Source organism: Tauraco erythrolophus, chromosome 3, assembly GCF_009769465.1.
Source record: "Tauraco erythrolophus isolate bTauEry1 chromosome 3, bTauEry1.pri, whole genome shotgun sequence".
Classification (NCBI taxonomy): domain Eukaryota; kingdom Metazoa; phylum Chordata; class Aves; order Musophagiformes; family Musophagidae; genus Tauraco; species Tauraco erythrolophus.
This window is the reverse complement of record NC_141467.1, coordinates 53,005,291-53,024,590: the sequence shown is the minus strand read 5'-3', so window position 1 is coordinate 53,024,590 and position 19,300 is coordinate 53,005,291. Positions and strand designations below refer to the sequence as shown.

General features: G+C 41.4%; 1 protein-coding gene across 3 annotated transcripts in view; it reads left to right on the top strand.

Annotated features, from left to right (window-relative positions):
* Positions 1-1,301: 1,301 nt before the first annotated feature.
* The window catches only part of OSBPL1A (oxysterol binding protein like 1A), a 76,262-nt gene continuing 58,263 nt past the window's right edge, over positions 1,302-19,300 (top strand). For all 3 annotated transcript variants that reach the window (XM_086608622.1, XM_086608621.1, XM_086608620.1), the window contains exons 1-9: positions 1,302-1,393; positions 5,920-6,042; positions 10,694-10,779; positions 12,840-12,914; positions 13,730-13,841; positions 14,509-14,594; positions 18,190-18,334; positions 19,083-19,150; positions 19,231-19,275. In XM_086608622.1, the coding sequence (XP_086464748.1) occupies positions 5,922-6,042; positions 10,694-10,779; positions 12,840-12,914; positions 13,730-13,841; positions 14,509-14,594; positions 18,190-18,334; positions 19,083-19,150; positions 19,231-19,275 (738 nt within the window). In that variant the 5' untranslated portion in view covers positions 1,302-1,393; positions 5,920-5,921. The remainder of the gene's footprint in view (positions 1,394-5,919; positions 6,043-10,693; positions 10,780-12,839; positions 12,915-13,729; positions 13,842-14,508; positions 14,595-18,189; positions 18,335-19,082; positions 19,151-19,230; positions 19,276-19,300) is intronic.

The following is a 19,300-nucleotide window of genomic DNA, read 5'->3' as shown; positions in this document are numbered from 1 at the left end:
CATTCTCCTACAGTTACTGTCCTCTTTTGAGGCCGTTTTGTCCGATCCCTTCACATCTCTATGAACGCCTGTTCAGTGTCTTCTCATTCCTGCCGCTGGCTCCGTCCCCCTCTCATAGCTCTCCTCAGCAGAGGGCACGGGCCGCCGTGCTTTCAGGGCTGAGGAGAGCCAGAGCCGCACACCCGGCAGCTCGGGCTGCGGCGGCAGGAAAACCCGGGCGAGAACAGGGCAGTATCTCACCCCACAGGCACCCACCGGGCCAAGGCGGCGTTGCCTGCAGCCCCAGGGGCCGGGGCAGGGGGCGGAGCTGCGGCCAGGTGGGCGGGGCTGCGATCAGGTGGGCGGGGCTGCGGGCATGTGGGCGGGGCTGCGGCGAGGTGGGCGGGGCTCCCCCCGGCCGGGAGCCCACGCCGCCCACCCCGCGCGGCGGGAGGGGAGGAGCCCGGGCTGCGGGGCGCCGCCGCCGGTCACGTGCGGGGCCGGTGCGTATAACACAGCGGGGCGGGCTGGGAGGCTGGTGTGCGGGGCGGGCAGTAGCGGCGGCAGCTTCGCGGAGCGGTGAGGTGATGCGAGGTTGGCGGCGGGTCAGCCCACCCGCCCCGGGTGGATTTCGTTCCGCGGCGCGCAGCGGGGGGAAATAGGAGCGGGAGGAGACGCGCTCTCCCGCTGCGGCGTTTGCTTTGTTGCTGCCGTTATGGTGTCTCTTGCTGTCCCTTCTCCCGGGGCTGCTCCGAGCCGTGCCCGCCGGGCGGGGGTGCCGAGTTCAGCCAGAGCCGGTTGCGAGGGGCGCGGCGGGTCTGGCGGGCTGGGCCGGGGAGGCCTGCGTGGCCAGCGCTGCGTGAGGGTGTCCGCGCCCCCGCCGGGCCGCCCGCCGCGCAGGACCGCAGTTCGCTGGCCGCCTGAGACGCTGCCTCCGCTCTGTGGCTGCCGGGAGCGTGCCTGGGGGGTGTCACTGCTTCCCCCCGCTCCGAGCCTCTCGCAGCCGCCCCGGCACGCCGCCCGCCGTGCGGGGCGCGGCCCGAGCTCAGGCTCAGGTCTGGGCTGAGGAGCTGAAGCACCGGCAGCCTCGGTGTCGAGGGGCCTCTGGCCTTCAGGAAGCGATGTGAGCGCCAGCTGCGGCGGGCGGGGGGCCCTTCCTTCCTGTGAGCGCCCCGGCTGGTGCCTCACGGTGTGGTGGTCCGCGACCTGGGTCGGAGCGTACCTTTCCCATGGGCAAGAAGTGCGTTCGCTCTGACGCGTGACCCTGTCGCCTTAAAAAGTGTTTAATTACCTGTGCTGAAACAAACTGCTCTCGATTCCAGGCGCTTGCAGAGAAATCCAGTGGTTCTGCTGAAGTTTTCTTGCTTGGAACTGTGCTTGCCTGCTGATCCAGAGAGATCTCGTATTAGCTGTGGTAAGCTTATTCAGAGCTTTTCTGAAAGAAAGTCTTTGATGTAGCAGAACTAAACTATGTCCTGAAAACAGCCAGGAGATACTTAAGAATGAGGATTAGTTCAAATAGCTGTTGTCTTGGCAATGGTATTGAACAGATACTGTGTTAATTGCTGCTGAGCAGTCAGTAACTTGGTTTTAGGTAGGTGGTGCTTTCATGTGGAGTACCGTGACACTTGTCATAGAAGCATGTTCAACTTCTAACTTCTAGAACCCTTTAACGGATGATTAAAATAGTTACTTTTGGATAACATCAGTAGTACTTCTAGTACTGCAACTCTTTCTTGGAGCAACTACTGTCAGTGCAGTATGGTGTGTGGGTTTGTAGACAGGTTCTGTCTGTTTGTGTAGTTTGGTGCGTTTTGCCCGCCTCCTCCTTTACAAGCATCACTTCATAATGCGTGCATGCTGGGACATGTAAGAAGTCTTCCTAAGCGAGTATCATCCTTTACTACAGGAATGTAGTTTTCATTGCTAGAGAGAGGTCTCTTGAAATACTAGCCAGTGTAGCTAGCTTTTTACTAACCTTACTATTTGTCATGAATATGTAACCAGTCTTCCTATGTAACCGGTAGGTGCTGACTCAGAGCCTTAATATTTATTTGGGCAGTGCCAGTATTGCTTGTCAAGCTGCAGCGTAGTGAAAACCAGCCATGTTCTGCTTAGTGTGTATTGTTGCCGTTCTGGTCTGTGTACATGGCAGGAGGCCTCAGCAGGAGAAGAAATCAAAGTAAAAGCAAATGGATCTTACAGTGCTGCCTCCTGGTCAGGGATGACACTTTAGGTCTTTGTAGACTGCTTTGTGAGAAAAGCGTCTTTTTTTGCTTGGACTCTTTCCTAGCAGTTGGGTAAAGTTGGTAGTTTGTATATCAGTAGTTAGGTGGCCTTTCATGGTTAAATGTTCTGCAAAACTCTATTAAGCAGGTGTGCAGGCAGAAGGGTAACCTGTGCTCTCTGTGTTGAAAACAACCCCTGTGTGAAGACAAATGCTCTAGTATCATGAGAAGATCATTCTGGGGTAGGTCTCAGAAGAAGATGAATAGCATTGAGATGCTCTGCTTTTTTTATACCTTCTTAAAGGATAAGATTCAATTAGCAGTCAAGTACTGCTCCAGTAGTCCTAATAAGTTCAACGGAAGTGCCTTGCAGTCACATCTTGGCTGTGTAGTAGGCACTAAATATTGTTCTTGTGTTGTTTTCTCATGATATACCAGTGACTGTAGAGCCTAGCATACAAACCTTTCAACAGCACAAGCCATAAAGATGAGCTGGGAAAGGCGGTTTAACCTATGTCAGCTGATTAACTGAATAAGGCAATGATGGCGACGCCACTGAACGGGTGTCTGTTCTCTTAAGGTACTAGTAGCTTTGCATATAGGCAGCACAATTCATATAGTTTAACCTGCTAGTAGGATCTTTTGTGGCTATTAAATGCAAATGAAACTACTAAGCTTTTACCTCAGTGCCGATGATCTGGCTTGGTACCTCAAAACTGGTGGGTAGGGATTTTTGGATCTCTTTTGGTGGTGAGTCATGTGACCAAATAAATTCTTGTCTGCAAGGGAGTACAGTGTTTGTAAGCATGTAGCATTTGAGTGTCTGTGCAGTGATTTCTTTCAGTACTCTCAAACTTCTGTTGGTGGTTGCTCATCTCTGCTATAGAGCAAATCCAGTTGCTTAAAACATTATATTCAAGAATATGTTAACTTCTGTTAAAAGCCCCCTTGCTGCCAGCTTCATTGAGGCACTTCATTTAGCTTGTTAGCTAAAACTTTAGGTTCTGTATCACTTGTCTGATGAGTAACTGCACACAGATTCACTTTCTAGTCCCAATTGTAGGAACATTTTCATGCGAATGATCCTTCTATGACTAATAGCCAGACAGTCATTCTTCTGCATCATTGCATGCTTCAAGCTTACAAAGTGTATTTGAAATGGAAGGCTTGGCCTAAGCAGCAAAGTCTTTGGGGACTAAACCAGCGAAGCGGACAGATCTTCTTTAGCCATTGTACTATGGATGTCACTCGAATGCTAATGTTAGCTTTAAGAGTACAAACAAACCAGGGATTTTAACCTAATGACTATTTGGGGGGAAAAGTCTTGAGAGTAATTTTACATGGAAAGCTGAATCACTGTGTATCTTAAGCTGTTTAAGATTCTGCTCATGCACTTAACTGGCCTTGCTGCATACAAGAGTTGTGCGTTTGGATCAGCTTCTTGGTTCTCTTCCCAAGTAGTCTTTTTCTTCCTTCTCATCAATATCAAATGAAAACTTCAGGTTCTTAATGTTTTGAAAGTGTGTTGTTATTCATACCTGCTGTGTATGTGGGATGTTGACAAATTACATGGAGTAATGATAGGAGTATGCTTATCTGAGATATTTCAGAGGTTGCTAAAGAAATACTGTGTGGGAGGGGGTGAAAATGAAGGATGAGCTTTGCTTTTTTTTTTCTTCCCCATTCTGGATGGGTAAGCCAGCAAAATGGGCTCTAAATATCCTCTTACCTTTTGTCTGTATGATTCTCAGTCCTGCATTCTGTGTCCCTCTGAAATGGTATTGCTCAGTTTCAGAGAAAGCATGACAGACTGATAATACACTAACATATTTGATTTTGATCTTTCTCTAGACACTGATAGAACTGATTTGCTGAGGAAAATTATACTTGCCCTAGGAACAACACTGTTCTGTGTTGCCTCAGACAAGTGGATAGACTTCTGTTTGAAAGAGAAGGTAGCTTCAGGGCTCAAAGGATTACTAAAAGGCCATGCACTGTTTTTTTTGTTGTTGTTCCACACACACTCCCCACCCCACCTCCCCTTCCACCCCAGCAGAACTCAAAAGCAGGCACAAAGAAGAGTATTACCTAACCACTGCTGGAGAAGATATTTTATATCCTGTACCTGTGGTAGATTGCAGGTGACTGATGCAGTCTGTTCTTCTGAAATGTACTAGAAAGGGGTTGCTAAGTCTCTCTGGCAAATTCTTTGCAAATGGATTCCCTCTCTCCCTTTGCCGATGGAGCAAAAAAGGTAGGGGAAAACTCTTCTCTGTATTGCTAGTTCTTTGGCAGTCTGTCCTGTGCGAGGTTTCTGTATCAGTCTTGAATACTAAAAGATCTGTCACTGTTACAGGCTTTTTGTTGCTTACCCAGTGTTCTCACTGTCTCTTTTCTTGCTCGGTGGCTTCTAATCTTTCAGTAGTCGGAGCTCCCTGTGTCTGTTCTAGCTATGAGCAGGTGTGGCGCGATCAGGCTGCCTGTCCAGTGCAGCAGTGTAAACAGTTTGTGGGACCGATCAAAACCTCTGGTAGTATAGGAAAGCTAACTGTGTGAGACCAATAATGTTCTTTGCAATCATTAACTGACCTCAGAAATCTAGATTCTGCAGGGTCTGGGAAACCTAGTGTGTCAGGTGAAGATGCTAAACTGGAGACACTAAATTTGGGCAACCTCTTATTTTGCTGTTGTTTTTAGCAGCAATAAATTGTGTATTACAGCACAGTTTTTTGAGGCTGCTTTTAAAATCACTTCTTGTCACCTCTTAAAAGCAGTATCTTTAGATGGAACATTAAAGTTGGATTTTGTCTGTGCTGAGCTATGCTGCATCTAGGTCTAGTTGTTGTAACAGCATTTTTTTTTTTAAAAATAAGCAAAACAACTTCAGATTGTGATTCTGTCATTGTGAAAAGATTGGTCAAGACATCACTTAACTGTATTTAGTGAAAGATCTGATAAGTAGCAGTGTTGCTTGCCCAAAAGTCTCAGGCTGTCTGTCTGGTAGAGAGCTGTTAAAAGTAGTGATGATAACAGGTTTTGTTTTCTCCATTCTTTGAAAGATGTAAATGCAGCTTTTTTCTTTGTAGTTTGAAAGCAGTGGTGATAATTAGCTACTTATGTTTTATGTGAACTTCTTTGTTGTACTATTGTGCTGGAAGATAAGGTCAAATCTACAAAGTTATTTCAGTATCTGACTCCCCTTCAAGTCAAGGTTGGAAGAGGTCAGGCATCTGAGTTCAAGAGCTCATTGTATCAGTCTCTGATAGGTATCTGGGGACCTCTATGTGAAGATGGATTCGGTTCTTCAGAGTTGGCAGTCAAAATAAGTCTCAGTTAATTCTGAAGAACTACTTGGACTAAAAGGCATATATTTTTTTTTTCTTGTTGTCTCTGGAAAGCTTAAGGGGTAAAGGTGAAAACCTTAGGAGGAAAAGTGCTTGTAGCCACACTTAGAATCTAGAAAACCGAGAAGCAAGAAAACGTGGGTATTTTGTCATTTAACTGCTTTGTATGAGGAATTTTAATGCCTCTTAGTGGCATCACTGGATGCTGGACTGAAAACAGCTTGCACATTAAATGCGTTCCACATGAGAAATAATTGTCTTTCTCATACTGGTGTTAATATTTAATAAGGGAAAAAGTGACATAATATTAAGCTGTAACTTATAGATGTGTAAGAGATTGCAAGATTGGTTCTTTCTTATCTTTTTAGAGATGAGTACTGAAGCAGAACAGCAGCTTCTTCATGATGCTAGAAACGGAAATGCTGAAGAAGTTAAACAGCTGTTGGATATCATGAACAAAGGAGAAATAAGCTTTGATATCAACTGTAAAGGTTAGTAGCCTTCCTCAAATGTCTGTAATCTCACTCCTGAAACCACAGGTAGTAAAACTGTTACTGATAGTATAACCTTGCTGTCTTTGAAGTGCTCAATAGAGTAATAAAAAACACTTAAAACTGCTTTTACCCTGTGACTCTTAAGGCTATACTCGCCTAGGGGGAACAGATCATAAAAGCAGTTTACAGGTAACTGTAATGTACAGAAAACCTCAGAGTCACAGAATCTAGAAATGTCAACAAGGCAAAGAATCAGTACCTCTTCCTCCCTGTGTTCATGCTTATGCCAACTTTGAAGCTTTATAATATTAAACAAAACAGACCATGGTGCCAGGGAATGGTTCAAAGAGGTAAAGAGTCCCCAACAAGACAGCAGAGAATATTAGGTAGTTTATTTGTGCTCTACTAGGTGTGATTTTTTTAACATTTTTTTTGGCCCATGTTTCACTATCATGCAGTAGGAGCAGCTATATCTCTTGACACTTGCAGGAATGGTTGGAACAACTATGTACTTTTGACTGTTGGCAGTATACTAGGTTACTGGGGGGCGGGCGGGGGGGAACTAAAGCTGCCAATGATCTGTATCCTAGCTCTTTGGCCAACATTAAAGTTTTGCACATGTGTAGCTAATATACTTAGAGCTAAGCAACTTGCTGAGCATTAAAACTTCAAACTGGGACTGGATTTGCGACCTTGTTAGCAGTTGCAGATTGCCCTGTTTCTTTTTTCATTTGGTAGCTTTCTATTTCTCTTTATTTACATGGGTGTGCTTCTGGTTGCTTAAAAAAAGTGGATGTTTATCACGTTTCTACGTGGGCTGGTATTTCTTTGTTCAGCATTTAACTGTTAAGCAGTACTAAGAAGTTAGTTCTGCGAAGGGAGAGGGGAGAGAGCAACTATGCTTCCTTTCAGCCAAGGCAGAGGGAACACCTTGCCCTAGAGAGCAGGGAAGCCTGTTATCTGAACAAACTATCCTTTTCCCAACTATAGTTCTTAATCAGCAGTTCACTCATCCTTTTGTTTGACTACCCAGCTGTGTCTGTGTTTTCCTAATAGCTAATGTGCTCGTCTCTGAAGAACAAGTTGTAAAATCCAAACCCTTGATATGTCATCTTCAGGGAGCTAGTTCATAATTTAAAGGGGAACTGGACAGAACTTGATGGAGCTAGAGTCCTCAACCCTCACAAGTATGTCCTTTGCAAATATTCATGACACTGTGTAGTGCCTGAACAGCTGAAATAAAAATACCTTGAGATTCATGAAACAGTACTTGTAAATAAGTCTCTTGTGCTTAGAAGAGATTGTGGAGCTTCTCAGATGTCGTCTTAAGCATAATCTTAAGAAAGCATAATGAAATGGCATAATCTGCAGTCCTGTATTATGTCAAGCAAACTGGTCTCTGGTTGGCATTTCTGCTCAGAAGCAAGTGTCGGTATGGTGAAAGTCTGCAGCTATGTAGAAGAGACTCAACTAAAGAGAGATGGTACTTAGGTGTTATGCTTCCAGTTTAGCAATACATGACTGGCCAGCTAATACATGCTTGCTAGTGGGAGGTCTAGGAAACTAGAGGGAATGTGCTGATGATAGTTCAGGTTAAACAAAATAGTTCTGAATGTGCAATCTATACACAGTGAAGTCTATGTTCTCTAAGTTCTGATTCTTCGAAGTGTTAGAGGATGAAGAAGTGTAACTAAAGTGTTCTCTGGGGGAACTGTTCTGATTGTGTGAAACTTCAGAGTTAAATCTCTGTTCTTTCACAGTCACTCTTCAGAGACTGATTGTTTCAATCACTTTACACCTGTAGAATACTGCATTGGAAACAGTCTAAGACAAATTCAAGCCACCCAGCCTCTGCAGCATAACTAGCCCTGCCATTCTGCTGTCTCACTACCAAAACCACTATGTCTTGCCACAAGTCCTGATCTGTTAGGTACTACCAGATAGTAGTTGCGCAACCACATGATGATTAACTAAAATACAGGCTGTAGACTTTAACTGACTTTTTGCAGCCCTCCAATCTTCCTTCTCTTCTCTACAGCCTCTTGTTCTTCTGTCATTACCTTCTAGATAATCAGATAGCCCTAGAAAGTCAGGTTATGGGGAGTGTCTTCAATGCTGCAGCAGCTTCTTCAGGACTTGCATCTGATGTGGCAATGATACTTGGCTTGGAATAAAGTACTTTCAGAGCAGGTGGGAGGCTGTACTGGAGATAGTGTAAACTTCCCCCAGAGCATGCCTTGGGAGACACAAGTTCAACACATTAATGTGCCTGAGTGTCAAAGCCTACCTTCAACATCTTGTAAAATCTGTCTTGTCTTTCCAAGGGTGAGTTTATATCTGAGACTGCTCTAGATTTACAAGTGTCAAGTCTGACAAGAGTGATCCCAAACATCCTGACTTCAGTCTAAGTGAAGGAAGATTAAAATCCAGGCTTCTTCTACTTGTTCTGTTGTGACTGGATTCTAGCCAGTCAACACTTGCAGATAAGCAAGACTTGCTTGATGAGAATCCAACCAATTGGTGTGACCTTCCATTTCCAGTTTTCTTAGTTCACTGATTTCAAAAGAAGGTAACTACATTAAAACAGCACTAAAGCTGGGTTTAATCCGAAATGATATTTTCAAAGGCTATCTATGTTGGCTTATTCTTCTTATACAAGCAAAAAAGAATATCTAGAACTTTGCAAAGTAAGAAAACTGTAAAATAAGATCAATGGTGAACAATGTGTTATACCAAAATATACATATCAATGACTGCATAGTAATCTGGCAGACCACAACCAGCAGAGGATTGCCTAGTTTGTCTCCATTCTCTAAACAAATGGTAACAATGGTAATGGTAAGTCTCCAGATTTACAGCTAACTGGCATCAAAGCGAAGACCTGGGTGGGAGGGCTAGGGGAATTATTTTTTTGTTGTGTTTATTCTGTTTTCCTATCCTTGCCTTCTCCCTAGTGTAGTCATTACAATTTTAAACCAAACATAAAAGTGCAAACACTTGTGGTCACTTGAAGAGTAGTAATAAAAACCTCAAGAGCTTGAAGTAACTGGTCAGCCAACATCAGAAATGCAAACATTCAGAGCAGATGCAGGACGAGAGCCTCCGGCATTTTATTCAGTAAATCTGGCCAGGTTCATGATTTTTAATGACCACATTACTTGGCAGCAGCACTGTCTTGTCAGTGCTGTAAATAGTGACTATCTTGAGCTAATTGTATGAATTCAGTGCAGCTTGGGCTGCTTTTGTATTCTTTGAAAGAACTTTCTTCCCTACTAGACCAAGAGATGAGTGATATCCATTTAGTACGTTATTGAGCATATGTAGCCCCAGAATTAGTGATCCACACAGTATTTATCTTCTGTGGTACTCAAGCCCATCAGTCATGTAGGGCAGGAGCTCTGCTGTAGGCCAGACTGGGATGAGGGGGAGATGCTAAATGTGCGGTTGGAACAACAGCGGGAGTTGAAGACAGACAAATAACAATAGCCAACAGAGGGTGGAAATATTAGCTGGAAACAATTACAAGAAATGGGAAAACAGCTGTAAACCACATTCTAATGTTAATTTGTAATATGAGAGCAGAAAGAATTATGAACTTGCAAGACCAGAAGTTTTCTTTCCTTGTACTAGTGGCTTGTCCCCTGAGGGTAAACTTGTTATGCATGTTCCAGACTTCTAGGCTTGAGGATACATGAAAAGGGAAAACTTAATGGTGGCAGTAACTTCAAAACCATTTCTGATGCCTTGTTTTTGTTTTGCTTCCAAATACAAAATTATAGCTTTTTGGTGGCACTTAGAATACTGTGGGTCTGTTGCTTGGTAAAAACAAAGCACAAATCAGCTTTGCTTAGTACAATTGAGTGTTGCAGTTGGAGACTAACATGAGTTGTTAAATTGGTGATCTCTAATACTTTTAATATCTTGCTTTTGAAAAAGTGATTGTAGGGCAGTTCTTGAATTTTGTTCATACAGCCAGTCCTCCAGGATGCTTTAAATGCTCTTTACAGCATAAATGATAGTTTCCTTTGCATGGTCACTTCTGCGCCTGCTTTCTGCTTGCACTCATTGTTTCTGCAGAGGCTTGCAGCTGTAGATGGTACACAAGTTCTGCAGTACACAAAGGTTTCAAATCATGATACTTAGTAATGCTGTCTTTATTAAAATTGAGTACAAGCACAAGACAACAAAAAACCCTAACATTAGGCCATCCCACCTGTTTTAACTTCAATCATTGGTTTGGAAAGATGGGTTGTCTTACCCCTCTTCTGTCTGCAGGGTATAATATGCGATAAACCAATCTGTCTTTTGATAAATAAGAGAAGTGTGTACTGGCATGTGCTGTTGTCATAGTGAAAGTAATTGAAGCTTCTTGCTACTGTTGAAGAACAAGGTATTACATGAAAGCAAAAGTTTTATTCTCCATCAGACTACATGACTTCCTTATTTCAGAAAGACTCTGTAGATTTGAATCTAGCACTCTCAGACTGCATCCTGATTTAGTGATTCAGATTATGTGAATGGTATTGATGCTTCCAGCATCCTTGCTCATCTCTTACTGTGAAGAATGATCACTGTGCCAGCCTCCAAGCACATAAGACCTTTTTTGTACTATGTGACCAAAACTTAATTTACCTGTTTTGTCTTTTAGGCAGAAGTAAATCTAATATGGGTTGGACACCTCTTCACCTTGCATGCTACTTCGGACATGCTGTTGTGGTAGAGGATTTGCTGAAGGTATATTTCTATTTGCTTCTGGATATAAGGCAGAAAATTCTTTATGCTAGAAGCAGTATTCAAGTTTTTGTGATAGAAGAAAGGTGGCTTTGTAGAGAGATGGAGCCACTCCTACAGTTCATCTGCATGTAACAGATTAAGCTGATTGTTGAAACTAAGGAGTGAAATAGCGGTGGCATTAAGATCAGCTCAGTTTACAAGGACCAAAATAGTGACACCTGAAGTCTATACAGTAATACACAGCTGTTACTCTGAACAGTGTTTACAGCTATCAGTACTTAGCTAACTTTCTCATGAAGTATGTGTGTTTGTCTACGTAACCATCTGAATATAGGAGTGAAAGACATACAGTATATAGGTACGCACTTGTGAAAGCTTCAGCAGCTCAGTGGATATCTACATATAGTAAGCCAGTATCTGATACTAGAAATGGAAAGGTTTCAAGGACCTGATCTAGCTTACTGTAGTACATGAAGTATACAATTTAGGCAATTTCACTTACTGAGTTGCAGGAAAGGCTGAACTGCTTCAAATGCGAAAAAAAACAAAACCCTGTATTACCGAATTAGATGCTGTGCATAGAAGTGTGTCCAGAATTTGGTAACTTGTATGTGTTTCTTTCCAGGCATGGGCTAATGTAGTTTAACTCATTATTCCTTTCTAACATCTTTGAAATGATGAACCTCTGTGGTCAAAGCAGACCTGTTTGTATCTTCATAGCCACACCTGCATTGCATTTGCAGTTGTTTCTGGCTGAGTTTATTTTTTTTACCCTCAGCTCTCAGAGTAGCTTCAAGCAACCCTAACTGTATTATACCCTATTCCTGTTTGAAAGGTTTTGCTGTAGATGGCAGGAACATACTAAACCAAGACAGCTAATCTAAACTTGAATTTCATTCAGAATAAAGACTACCAGCCATAATCATCACTAAAGCAGGCTACACACCTGCTCAGTAAATAATGCTGTTCTCAGTCCAAGAAGGCTACTTAACACAAAAGGTAAAGTTTTGTCACTTAATGCATTTATCAAAACTTCCAAAGTTGGAAGAGGGTGTGTAACTTTATGCTATCTTCTTTGCTGATAGGGCTTTTGAAAGTGTATTATTTAAAGAATGAGTGGAATAATAAAGGAGGCTGTGCACCTCTGAAAGCTAGGCATATACAGGTGTCTCTGTACTTGTGCCTAGATTTTGTGCTCAAAGAGTGAGTGAATGAGATATGAGAAACCGAGCTCTGAAACTAGAGTCAAGTTCATCAGTTAACTTTAGAAAGGCAGCAGTGATCTGACTAAATTATGTGATCTAAATGTGTGTGATAGTCATGTACGTCCTGCTCACTTTTTGAGAAGTTAGGTAAAGTAGTGTAGAAGAAATGCTTAAAGATAAGAAGGGTAAAATTTCTTGGTTTCCTGGGACAATGCCTGTGCAAGCAGTCTTCCTTTCTAAGGCAACATATGGCAGGGAGAAAGTGTGTGACAAGAGGAAGGGAGATTCAAGACAAAGACTGTAGAAGAGAAAAGGGAGAAGAAAGTTTAAGTTTCAGATGGTACTATCTTAATGCTGGCATGGAAGTTCTCACTTCAAGTGAAAGAGCAGCAATAGATGCCAGGAGAGAAGGCCACTTGTTAAATCAGGAGCACGAGGAGTCTGGTGCTATTGCGTGTTCATCTGTTGTGTGTACATGTTACCCAGTACCATTGCAGTTCTTCCAATAAATTGTTTGGTGTTTTGTGGTTTTTATTTGTTTTTTTTTTCCCCAACAAACCCCCCTCAAATCAACACCACCTCCACCCCCTCTATTATATTTTCTATATACCCTCTTAAAAGTGAGAGATGCCTGGAAAAAACACAGGCAGCTTTTCCTTTTTGAAGCAGTTCATAGGATGCTAGTGATGAATCTTACATATGTACTTTATCTTTGTTTCCAGGATGGCTGTGTTAGTTCTGAACTGATTTGCCAGGAGGCCTACAATAGTGTTCTGTCCTTCCCCCAGTCAAAGGGAATAGCTGCATAGTTTTTGTTGGAAGAATATTCAGATGTCTTTTGCTCTTGCTCTTTAGGCTGGTGCCGATGTGAATGTGCTGAATGACATGGGGGACACTCCACTCCATCGTGCAGCTTTCACAGGACGTAAGGTAAAGTATGTTTGCTTTTTTTAACCCTCAATCATAGCATTATTAAGGAAATAGTAGCAATAAGATCACTTCAAAAAGATGTTTTTACAGTGTCTAAAAATGACTTACCTGTTTTGGTTCAGTGTGTTCAAAAGAAGTAGGCATATTGCCTTATTGGAAACCAATGTAAAGATCTCCCATCTACTACTAAAGTATAACAGATTAATTTGTGTTTTGTGCCTAGTGTGTTTGATGCAATAAAAAGAGTAGGGATTGCTTCTCCTAACTAACGGCGTATTTACTTAGAGAGAAGCCATAGTGTTTCAATCTTAGTGGCCTCTGGGGGGTAAAAACTGTAAGTTAGGACACACTGGTCCATTTGGTGTCTGGAAGTGATGCGTTTTTTGTAGAAGACTAGAACTTAAGAGCTTTGCATAGGCCTGTAATGTGAGACTACTTTGATTGTTCTCCACATGCCACCATTGTTCCCAAACTAGTACTACTCATAAGGATAAGCTCTTGACCCTTCTGAAGGAGTGACTACTTAATCTCTTGCCGAAAGAGCCAACATTCACACCAGGTATGCCAGCTTTTAAATCAGAGTGGGTCTTCAGCTATAACTAATTTCCTATTAGTTCCTTCAGCCTGACTGACATGAGAGATTGTTGCAGTTAGTCCCACTCTTCAATCTCTCTAAAACATCCCTTCGTGTTTTTGTAAGTCAGCGGTGGTGAGAAGCTCTTATACAGCTCATCTTAGTGGATGTCAGTAGCTGGAAAGCCTGATTGTGGCCTTGCCTTAACAGAGATAGCAGTGTTTTTCAAATTGTTTTCCAGGAGGTGGTGATGTTACTCTTACAGTATAACGCTGATACTTCTATCGTTAATGGGAGTGGAGAGACTGCAAAAGAAGTTACTCATGATAAAGACATAAGGAATATGTTGGAAGGTAACTTTAATAGGTCATAGCTTGTTTTTTTCAACACTTGTACCTTCTAAAAGCTGATTTTTTTCTCTTGCAAGTTACAGAAGCTCAGTTGAATTTTCTCTTTAAATTTAGTCATTAGAGGGGGGAAAAAGTTTTTGATTCTTGTCTGCAAGACTGGCAGTTGTTGTTTTCACAATATGTCTGCAAATGACTTGGAGTTGAGTATCAGGAATGCTAATAGCATTATTCAAGTAACTATTTCAATCCTGTTGGGGTAATCCTTGCTATAGATCTGAATGATATGTGATACAAAGTCTTAGCTCACTGGAAGAGGAAAAACTCAAGTCAAGAGCTGAAAAGAACACCACGAAGATCTGACGGCAATGTCACATAGTTCTCCTGTTTTCCCTTTTACTATGGAGTGGAGTTGGCTTGGAAATGCTTAAAAAATAGTAATAACATATGTGTGCATGTGTAAACGCTCATCTTGTCAAATATTATGGTTTTGAACATATTTTTGCTTTGATACAGACTTTTCTGAATCAACACTCCATTTATACCTGTCTCAAATAATACTGGAGACTCTTGTTTTTCTCAGCTTGCTTTGATATAGTTTCTTGAATGCTGTACTTTATAAGTACTTGATACTTTACTGAGACTGACCTTAAATTTTTTTTTTTTTAAATAGCAGTGGAAAGGACACAAGAAAGGAAACTAGAAGAAGAACTCCTAGGAGCAGCAAGAGAGGGAGAAACAGGGAAACTGACTGCCTTGGTAAGAGTTGAAGTGCTTGTAATACTAGTGTCAAGTGGTTCAAGCCATAATGCTAATGTTACAACATGTGACATTAGGTCTTGCATTTCAAAGTGCTGTGACTTCAGAATGTTAGTGCTGTGCACCCTGTTATGTTGGTAAGGTGCTGAACCCTCAAGGGTTTTTCAGCCTCCTTGTTGGAGGCTGCAGAACAATGGTTTTCAGCTTCTTTCCGGTTTCTAAATACTCTTCACTTAGTTGTAAATAGCAGTGTAATGGTTCTAGATGTACTGACATAAGTTTGTTAGGTATTTGCGGACATTTTAATGTCATGGGTACTTAGGCTTTCACCACAGTATGGCCTATTCTGAATCTTTAAGCTTTTGTCGTCAGCATCTGTTGCAGCTGATGTCTCTGTAGTTTTTAATGGACAGTCATCTATACAACATAATCTCATGCTGAGCAGGACTTGAGAACTGTATATGTGCCTGTGTGCATGCTTCTAGTAATTCAAGTTGAACAATACCGTGGTGCTGTAATGCTATTGGAGAAGCAAATCAAAAAAGAGTTGAGACTGGAGGATACCTCTCGATGATATATTCCAACTCCTGTTTGTAGAGCAGAATCAACTAGAGTAGGTTGCTCAGGACCATATCCAATTGGGTTTTGAAATAGGGTCTTAATGCTTAAATTCAAGCTTTTGTGAGTTCTGAAGATTCCTTGAAAGACAGAAATGTAGTATGGAATGTTTTCTACCTAGTTAGCACTTTTTAAGGCATCAAAGCAGTCAGAATACTTTCACTTTCTTGTACGGGAAAATTCACAAATGTGAGATTTGTATGTTGAGAAATTTAATGTTCTTTACTTTTCTGCCTAGAAGCCAGAGTGAACACCTATTCAAAATTTATTTCCATCCTCTAAATTTCTCTTCTAGTTTGAAGAGCCTTTGTCTAACCACTTCTTGCATGGAAACTGTTTTTAAATCTTTGGTGATTCTTGTCATTCTTATTTTTACTTTTTGTACTCTTTGAAATGGAGAGAGAACCAGAGCTGTACGCAGTACTTAAGATGTGGAAGAGTAGTGCATTAATACACCGGTATGATATGCATGAATGGTAATTAACATACTGGCATAATTGATCTATTCTTGATTCTGGCAATTGGTAACACTTGTTGCATTTGATGTTGCAGCATGCCTGCTGACTAAGACTTAAACTGATGTGGAAAAAAATTAGAAAAAAGGTGTCTCCTCATAGAAATCTGTCATTACAGAACTGTGCTCTCTCTCATGTGGCATGTAACCATGCATGTACATGTAACTCTTCCTGTAAACGTTTTCATTTCCAAGTGATTTTTTTAATATGTAGTGTCATTGAGCTCTACATAAGTGAGGACAGCTATATGTTGACCTCTAAAACTCTTCAAAGTACTTATCACATTTTTGACTCTGAGGCAATTTTTAAGTCAAGTCATAACAGGTTTTTCTTGGAATCCTTTGGTGTATACTTGGATCTGTGACCATTGAATTACAATTTTTAAAATTCCTGCTAACTCTTAAGGAAATACAAAGAATTTTGTTCACTTGTAGCTCTATAGTGTAAACCTCCTTGACTTTCCTATCCTTAGGTTAATAATTCTGTGGAGAATTTGTGTAGCTCTTCTCAAGAAAAAGGGCAGTTCAGAATTCCTGGTACTTTGCCTGCTGACTTTCAGGCCTTTCTGCTCCTATGGTATCTAATTTAATTAGCAGACTATTATGCTAATGAAACTTCAGCTGCTTACACCTACTTTTATTGTGAGACCTAACACACCAGAATTCTTTCTCTACTGCCCTGCTTTTTGCACTCAAGTAAGAGTGCCACTTACTTGAAAGATACCCCTTTATTGTTAATTCTCCTTTATCTTGACTATTTTTACCGAAAAAAGACTGTACTGTATATTGTAACACAGCTATCTGGGAGAGATAATTTAATGGTGCAGTTTCTCTAAACCTTCAAATTGGAATTCAGACCACTTTTTCTCCTTTTCCTGCTTATGCTTTAACTTCATAACTACTTCTATTGAAGTTTCTTGAAGTCAAGTCGTAGTGGTTGCTTTTGTGCTTCTCTTCTGTCAGGATTCTCAGCAGATCACTATATGTTTTTCTACGAAAAGCTAGACCTTCGGTGGCTGAATCTTAACCCGGACTTTTTAGCCTACTTGAGGTGAAACCAGTGTGTTTGTCCTGTGAGTTCTCAAAAACATACTGTACGTTTACTGAGATGACTGTAGAGCTTTTTATCTCAATGAGTTGATGCATGCAACTTTCTTAAATATTACCCTGATAAAAAGTGGTAAGCTGCTGAAAGCACAGGCATGTGGCTTAGAAGGTGTGGAGGCAAGAAGTCAGGGGAGGCAATATAAAGCAGATGTAAAACAGCTGGTCGATGAGAGCTAAATCCTAGGAATCTTCAGGAAGTCAAGTATTTGACCTCAGTACTAATGAGGTTATACTTCCACAAGCTGTCTGACTTGCGTTCTTTTTTCAGTTGAACTGTAAATAACATCTGTAGCAGCTTGTCCTTTATAGGACTATTTCTGAAGCACATTTAAGGTGGCTGCTGTTGATGCCAACTTAAATTGCTGCCATGGGAATTCTGTTATTATGGAGTAATTTCTCTAAGATAGCACGTGGCTAATGCAGAAAGCTTAAACTGAGTTTTTCTAAAATTGTTGTCATGCACTTACAACTCTAGTCTCCTAAGACTGCTTAACAGTAATTTAGACTTTCTATTAAGGCAGTCCCATTTGGCTTAGGAGCTTAACTATAATGGCTGATATTGCATAGAATGGCTTCGGTTGGTAGAGACCTTTAAAGATCATTTAGTCCAACCTCCATGCACACATCCAATAACCACATATTTCAGTAGATGTGTAGTGGTATTTTAGGGCAGGTAGTAGTGTCATGCTTAATGACTCTCTTTGGAGTCATTTTCTCGAAACATTTGTTACATCCAAGTAAAACTCAGTTTTTTCCTCAGTTACATGGCTGCTCTAATCTTAAGTTCCCACAATAGTTAGACTTCAGAATGCAGCAAAACTGTTTGTATAGCAGACTGTCTATACTAGGAACCTCTAAATGGCCTAAGACAGCTCTGTCACTGAGACTGGCAAGCCTGCCACCCTTTTGTACAAAGCTTTTACTTTCTGAAACAGGGTGGCCACACAAACTCATTCTGGATTTAGACCTGGCATGTGCTAACTTTCAGACAGTGCCTGGGAGTCTTCTATGGACAACAGTAGATTCTGGCAGGAGAATCAAACAGGACCCCGTTAGCAATCAATATAAATGACTGAATTGCAATGCTGGGGAGCTCTCTGGCACTGTGCAATTGAGCAGGATAAACGCTTTCTCTTTGTGCAGAGGTATATAGCAAGCAGAAAAACTGAGAAGTTCCTTCCTCTAGCTGAAAATCTTGCTTGATTGTTGTAGTCTGTCCTTCTCATAACACTTGCTACCTCCCCTCTGTTGCTACATCTACACTGAAGCATCCTAGTTAGGAACAGCTAACTTTTAAAAGAACAAACATGGCATCTGGAGAGGAAGATTGATAAGTAAGCAGAACTTTTTTTCCAGCTGAACAAGCCCAAACCACCTGATATCAACTGTACAGATCAGATGGGGAACACACCATTGCATTGTGCAGCATACCGTGCCCATAAGCACTGTGCATTGAGACTTCTAAAAAATGGAGCAGATCCTAAAATAAGAAACAAAAATGGTGAGTACCAAATGAAAGTATGTAAAGTGTTAAGAGGAGACAGAAATTTAACAAGTTATGTTACTTACTGCTCAATATTCAGGGAAAATCTTACGGTGCTTTAAAAGCTTTGTATCACTAATAAAGGAAGCTCAACGCTGACTAAATTGCAGGAGACTTAAGAACTGTAGCAAGTGTTCTTGCTCTAAGCAAAATTACTTATATATGCTTTTATTTTTCAAACTTACACATTTCTAGAAAACTTACCTGCTCTCTGTCTTAACTGTGAATTGTGCCTGGCTTTTGGTTTTTTTAATGCTAAACACTGAACACAGCTAACAAAAAAGTGGTAAGATTGAATATGTAGCTTAAAGTGACTCTTCTGAAGAAGGCTTCTAATGAAAGGAAATCAAGGAAAACTTAATACAGATGTTAATGCAAACTGTGTAGTTGTCATCTCATTAAATATGCCTCTGTATTTGTGAGTGTTCTGAACTGTTTCATATAGCTGAAGAGCTAAAAACAAATAAGTAAGAGCAAAAGCCTCTCAGTGGCTAGTAGAACCCTGAAGGACAGTTCAGTGCACTAAAGTTCAGAGCCTTTTTAGTCGTCTTCCCCTGAGGAGCTTATGTTCCTCAATTCAAGTAAACATAGATGCTTGTGGGACTGAATTTTAATGGATAAACACAGTGTTAGAGTGATTATTAAGTGAAGTACGTTTCGGTTTATTTGCATCAAACTCTCATGCCTTATCTTGGTTACTAAACAGATCAGACACCTCTTGATCTAGCCCAAGGTGCAGAAATGAAACTGATACTGGGAGGTAAAACTGGAAAGGTAGGAACTTTTGTATTCATTTAAAATGCTAAGGCTGCCTAGCTGAAGCTATTCCTACCTGAGCTTTAACTTCTGTGCAGGCTATCAACAAACCCCTGAGACGATATGAAGGTCTCCTATGGAAGGTATGTCTTATTTCCTTTTCTAAAA